At 26.1% G+C, this 6,659-nt stretch overlaps 1 protein-coding gene across 3 annotated transcripts in view; it reads right to left on the bottom strand.

Moving 5' to 3' along the window:
• The window catches only part of LOC108746866 (dynein heavy chain 1, axonemal-like), a 94,175-nt gene that overhangs the window by 25,631 nt on the left and 61,885 nt on the right, over nt 1-6,659 (bottom strand). For all 3 annotated transcript variants that reach the window (XM_018483909.1, XM_018483910.1, XM_018483911.1), the window contains 6 exons: nt 6,277-6,439; nt 5,375-5,490; nt 3,988-4,193; nt 3,759-3,921; nt 2,140-2,300; nt 247-462 (listed from right to left, as the gene is read on the bottom strand). In XM_018483909.1, coding sequence (XP_018339411.1) covers nt 247-462; nt 2,140-2,300; nt 3,759-3,921; nt 3,988-4,193; nt 5,375-5,490; nt 6,277-6,439 — 1,025 coding nt within the window. The remainder of the gene's footprint in view (nt 1-246; nt 463-2,139; nt 2,301-3,758; nt 3,922-3,987; nt 4,194-5,374; nt 5,491-6,276; nt 6,440-6,659) is intronic.

The following is a 6,659-nucleotide window of genomic DNA, read 5'->3' as shown; positions in this document are numbered from 1 at the left end:
TATATTATATATAAATATAAATATATATACAAAATACACTGCAACAAATTGTAATTTGTAATGTTATTTCTAGCTTCACAGTTTATGATTGCATTTTAAGTCTGACAAACAATATAGTTTACATAACGGAAAAATGTATGTGCAAATTTACATATAAATATTAAACTGAGATCCGTTTTAAATGAAAATAGGATTTTTATTATTTGATTTAGTTTTATGTAATTCATAATAAAAAAATATACTAACTAAAATTTTTTTTGCGTCTGCCATGAGAATGCCTTGGAATACTTTGCTCACATCGCGAAGATTAAAGGTGTAGTGTGATTTATTGGGAGTTGGCAACATTTCGCTGCGTATAACTGCGAAAACTTTTAAAGTGGAGTCCACTATGTCGTCCAGTAGATCATAAAATTCTGGTATGTTTGACATCCATGAATCAAGAATTGTTTTAAAGATATGCGACTGTAAATTAAATTTATGATTAGTTAGATCCATAAGCTTGTATGTCAATTATTATATATTATTATAAAAATACGTACAGATTTAATATTTAGCTTTTATAAAGAATAACCTTCTTTTTTTTGGATGTATTCCTTGAATAATTAAAATTAAATTTTAACTTTTATATATTCTTTTTATAAATTATAATGCAATTCTTAGTTCAAATTTATTTTAATACAATTTAATTAAGTAAATAAAGGGATATAAAGACATTTAGATCGATTCTTAAAACTAAAGATAGTTGAGAAGAGATTTTCTAATAAAAGATTAACTTTAATATTATATTTTAATTCAGAGTTTATAGAAAAAAATCTGGAATGAGGACAGCCTATAACGCAATCAACGTGCCAATCGCACGCTTATATTAAAAAATGTTACTTCCCAAATTTTATTAAAAATTTATACATCGTTTAAATTTATTGCATATAACATTGATAATAACGTTACTCTTGATTCAATATTTAATTAGTTAACATTAGATGACATTGAAATGTATAAGAATCGAGAAAATTATCTGCAGGAGGTATAAACGTGTTTGGCATGAATATTTAATCAGCGATACTTAAACTCAGACCCGCCTCGTCGACCTTGGTGCACAGAAGGTCTCACGGGTGTGCGGAGTCGACGAGGTTCATTATGGACCCCATTATATCAACCGGGCAGGTGATTATGATAAATTATGGTCAGTATGGTCTCGATTTACGACATCTAATTGCGACAAACATGAAGGGATAGAGTAAACAGTGTGAACTACAGAGTTCCGTCTTTTCTACGAGTCGCGATTATACGCGACTGGGTGTGGATGTCAATTTAATGGAAGAAAACCTGACGACGTAGTGGAAGGAACATACGCGTCAAGTATGTGCAGTTCCGGGCGTAATAAGATACGTCATCGGAAATTTTCTTACATCGAACTCCTTATATACAAGTGACATGATAACTGGAATCATTGAGTTGGATTCTCTGTCAAATATTATATAATAAAATTTTCTTCTAATTATCATGCCGTTTTTATTTTTACTTTTCCCGCGTATAAAATGTCGTTGACAGCTTTGCTACATTAATAATATAATTTTCAGTTACGAGTTTCTCTTTCACTCTTGAATGAAATATTCCTTCAATAAGAAGGATCTCAATAAGATGGATATCAGTTGTTATAGTATTCTTTAACATACAATGTTAAAATTTAAAATAATTAAATTTTAAATTTTATTATATATACATATGTAATATAAATTTTAAGTCAACCTTTTGAATTTAGAGATTTTTCTTTTTCTTTTTCTTTTTTTTATGGTTATTTATAAACATACTATTTCTATATATTTGTTTACGTTTTTATGCGCAGATTTATATTTTTTATATTCAACACGAATGTAAAATTACGAAATTATGTGATATAGAATTCTTTTACTTTTTATTTGAAATCTTATACAATGTTTGAAAATTCGCGTAGAAATTTCATCTAATCAAGCAATCTCATTTATTACTCTAAAAGTACGATTTCAGCGAAATATCACATTTTTATTTCTAGATAATAAAAATAACATAACCGATCTTTTTTGAATGACTGTCGATAAATGTAAGCAATTAGCGTTAACATATTTAACGTGTAGTTTTACACATACTATGCAAACTCACTTTCGCATCGTCTTGCATCTCTGGAAATGCAATAATATGGAAATGCCGTAAAAGTCTAGCAGTTATTGGGTTTCTTCCACCTCCGGGAGGTCCCATAGCTGCGACGAAATTCACGTCCTCGATCAGCCTGAAGGATCCTATTTTCCTTTTGTCATACCACCCTAGGGAAAATTTATCTCAACTTAAATTTTGATTGCTAATTACGGGCTATATTTTGTCGCATCAGATAAGCAAAGTATCATTTTTCGTTTAATTAAGTTTCGTTTATTTAAGTTTCCTTTTTCAAGGAATACTTTAATAAGAGAGATAAAAATTCTAAGAATTTCTTAATTTATTGAAACTTTACTCAGTAATCAGATAATAAGATAATTGAATAATAATATTATTAACAATTTTTTATGGAAAATTTCACAATTATATAATTTGTTCCATATTGTGGATAATATATTAATACTTCCCCATAGATATATGTAGGATGCATATGTCCATATTATTGGATTCCACCCACATAGGAGATCAGTTCTAATGGCATGAGTGCCTTGGGGAATATTACGTTTGTAGAAATAGGTTATTAAAATTTGTTGAATTCTCACTGCGTACCAGAGACAAATATTTCATAATGCTATATAAGAATTATTATATTATTTTTCTTGAGTTGTTAAACTTTTTTCTGTTTTTCGGAATGCGTACTCTACAAAAATGTCATTACTCTAAAAAAAAAGTCATTATGGCAAATCCATACATTATGACGTATTATTTTTTTTTAAATATTGATTTCCTTGTACGTAAAATTATTCAATTATCTCAAGAGCTTTTATAAGATCAGAAGTTTCATTAATTTAAGAATTAATTTTATCTTTGACATGCAATCTAACTATGAAGAAATCATTTAAATAGAGATTTTAATGAAAAGGGAAATAAGATTTCAAATCTCTCAAGTAAAAAATATTGAGCTATGTTACGTAATAAAAATGAAAAGTTTTTTTATTGATCTTTGTTATCCTTCTATTGTAAAATTTATGAAATATAAAATTTATATTTATTTATATAAAATGTAGAACATAAAATATTAATACAATAGAAAACGCCATTAGCGGTCAAAGTTAGATGTTTCGAATAATATATATTCTTTATTAAATCAATTTATTTCAGATATGATAGCGCACCAAAACTTTCGGACTTTCAACACAATCAGTCTGAAACGCTAATAATCCTTCCTAAATTAAATTAGAAAAACTGTAAAGAACTTATTGCGATATATAAAATATTGTTAATTCTTCTTTCTGATCAAAAGCTGAATAATTTTTAATATTTCCTGTACATATTTTATAGATATTTGCAATTGCATACAATTTAAGAAATAGACTGCATATTAAGCTTAAGCATAAGTGTAACTAAAATATTCTATATAAATTCTATATAAATTTATTATAAGCAAATATATTTGCGATTATTATTCTGTGTCTAATCACTTTTAATTTAATTCTTGTGCTATTTTCTCATGTATATTCACTCATTATATTTATTTATTATATATTAAATAATTCATATTTTGATTCAATTAATACGTTATTATAATGAATTGAATACGTTATTATAATGTTGTTAATTTCCCTTACCATTAAAATCCATGAATTGGCGAATTAATTCAATCGGTGGTTGAGCACCATACGTATCTAATGCCGGCATATTCAAGTCATCGATGAAGAAAACTTGCTTTTTCAGGAGAGGCGGTCCGTAAATACCTCTGCGTCGCTTGTCTAATTTCGCGTCAATTAAATCCTGCAAGAAATTGGGACTAATCTCATTTCCTGTTCGAGGAATATATAATTCGCTCTCTTACTGTACCTGTGTTTGATGCGCTGTGGTTCTTGCTGAGAACGTCATAAAATCGCAAACGTATTTCTTTGGCATGTTACGTGACAGTTTCGCTGTCACCGTCAGAGTTTTGCCGCTTCCGGTTGCACCCACGCAAAGTATATTTGTCTCGTTAGTGAGGAGATATTCGATTAATGCTGCGCTTCGTATGCTGTCTATAGTTGGAATTATGATGTCTGTAAAATATGATATCTCTGTAAATTATGATATCTCTATTAGTTTAAAAAAATTAACAATACATATCAAATTTAATATAATGTATAGTAATTTTTAGAACGTATTCAAAATAGATTAAATTCGATCCAATGCTCTGTTCATTTTTTTATCTAATCTACGTATAAAAAAAATGGATAAAGAAAGTAAACAATAATTTGTTCCTTCGTTTATTTAGAGATAAAAGAATAAATAATTAATCGGGATCAGATATGATTCCACGGCTTCAGTTGCATCTTGGAAAGCGCGCTTGTCGATACTATTGTGTGTGTCATTCTATTTTTATTATTTATTAGAACATAAAACAAAGAATGATGTAATAGTGTTAATAGTATAATATGCTCTTCGCGAATACAGCCGCTATAGAATTACCTGACCTTAATGTTATTATTAGATGATTATACCTATATCCTGGAAGTTATATTAAAAAGATATGAGACAAAACAAATACAATGCAAAGCAATATATATAATATTTCTTCAATATCTATAATATTTCAATAGATATAATATTTCTATATTATATTCCTGTATAATATTTTTTGATGCTGCATTAATAAATTTTTATATTAAATAAACAGAAAAATATATATAACATTCCAGACATCGTACAAATTAATGTTTCCTTATCAATAGCTGTTCTTTATTAATAATTTTTTTTATTAATAAAATTTGTAATCGACTTTTTGACAGAACATATAACTAATTAGCTTGTTAAATTTATAATAATGAAGAACAGACACAGAAAAGTAAACATCCTCTTATACTTAAAATTAAAATTTGTTCTTTTCAAACAAGAACTTTTTAAAATATATTTCTGCTTTATTTGTTAATTTTTTAGTTTTACATATTTTTATTAAATTAAAAATTAAAATTCTTTCAAACTTAATAATAAATTAAAATAAAGCTTTAATCTATTTGCATTATTAAAGAAAATATGGATACGCATTCTCTGTACATCTTATCTTTTAACATTTACGAGATTCTCTTTGCTGTTTATTCGTTATTCATTATTATATCGAATAATTAACGAGCTAATTAGTTACATGTTTTGTCAAGAAATAAGAAGAATATTTATATCTATAAATATAGAATATTTAATTTTGCTCAAATGTTTTCTTGATAAAATAGTTGGTATAATTTACCCATGTATTTTATTTTTGGCTCTACTGTGATAGATAAAACTCTGTCCAACCACTTATACCATTTTGGTGGAATTGGCTCCTGACCCTCGATTGGATCAGTGAATCCATCGTGTAACCTGTAAAAGTAATAGAATAGTATATTCTCTTACACTTTTATATATACAGTCACGTTTAATTTACTTTACAAGCATGTATAAAGGATTAAATTCTTTGCTAATTTGCATTATTTTCATAAAAAATTATAAATAAAAGTGTAAATAAAAGCTTTATTTTTAAAAATTTTATTTTTATAAAAAGAAAAATATTTTTTGTTAATAAAAATAAAAGTTTATCTAATATATTTATATGATATTTCACGTACGAGTGTATTAACAATCGTTTGTGCAATATCAAAAATTTGTATAATATTAAATGTATTATAAAATGATATAACTTAATCGGTATTTACTACTAATTTTCTTAATTGGTATATATTTGCGAAACCAGTATATTTTAATTTAATGTATTTTTTAATTTAAAGTTAATATAATTAAATGATTTTTTTAATTTTAAAAGTCAAAATCTGATGAATCATGTAAATTAAAATTATGTAAAGCTGTAAAAAATACTTATTATAAATAATTTTTTATAATAAAGTAGTTGAAGAAAAAAAATCTGCAAATATCTCTATTAACAAAAATAATGTTTAATTTTTCTATAAAGATTAACATTTTAATCGTTATTACTTTCTGTTTTTAGATTTTTTTCTTTATCTTTCTCTTTCTTATAAGAAATCTATCTGTGTTTAACATGTTCTTGTATATAAATTAAATTCTAAATAATTTTTATAAAAAGTTAATATAAAAATAAATTTTGTTTTTTTAATCTACTTATATATTCCTTATTTCATTCTAAATTTATACCTGTAATCAAATACGAGGCCTTCTTCTGGAAATGGTATTTTATGCTGGGCATTTTTTTGTACTCTTCTTAACCAATCATTAAATATGCAGCGGCTTTTGTAATCGCAAGTTGCTCCTAATCCCCAAACAGTGGCAAAAGCTGCCCATGGTGACAGCAAATCCGCTGTGTAATATAAACTTTATAATATTGTTCTTAGTAATTTTGCACTATAAATATAATACTGAAAATAATACCGAACCTTTAAAAATGTTACAAATTTCCTAATTATTCTCATTCTCTAATGGCAATAATTTGAAACATGATTAATATATTAATCATATTGTTTTTAGTATTAATTTAAAAGTTTTCTAAAGCGAAATTTCCATACAAATTCGAGCTTTGA

The sequence above is a fragment of the Trachymyrmex septentrionalis genome, unplaced genomic scaffold, assembly GCF_001594115.1.
Source record: "Trachymyrmex septentrionalis isolate Tsep2-gDNA-1 unplaced genomic scaffold, Tsep1.0 scaffold19, whole genome shotgun sequence".
In the NCBI taxonomy this organism is placed as follows: Eukaryota; Metazoa; Arthropoda; class Insecta; order Hymenoptera; family Formicidae; genus Trachymyrmex; species Trachymyrmex septentrionalis.
Note: the sequence above shows the minus strand (reverse complement) of the source record. Positions and strands in the feature narration are given on the sequence as shown.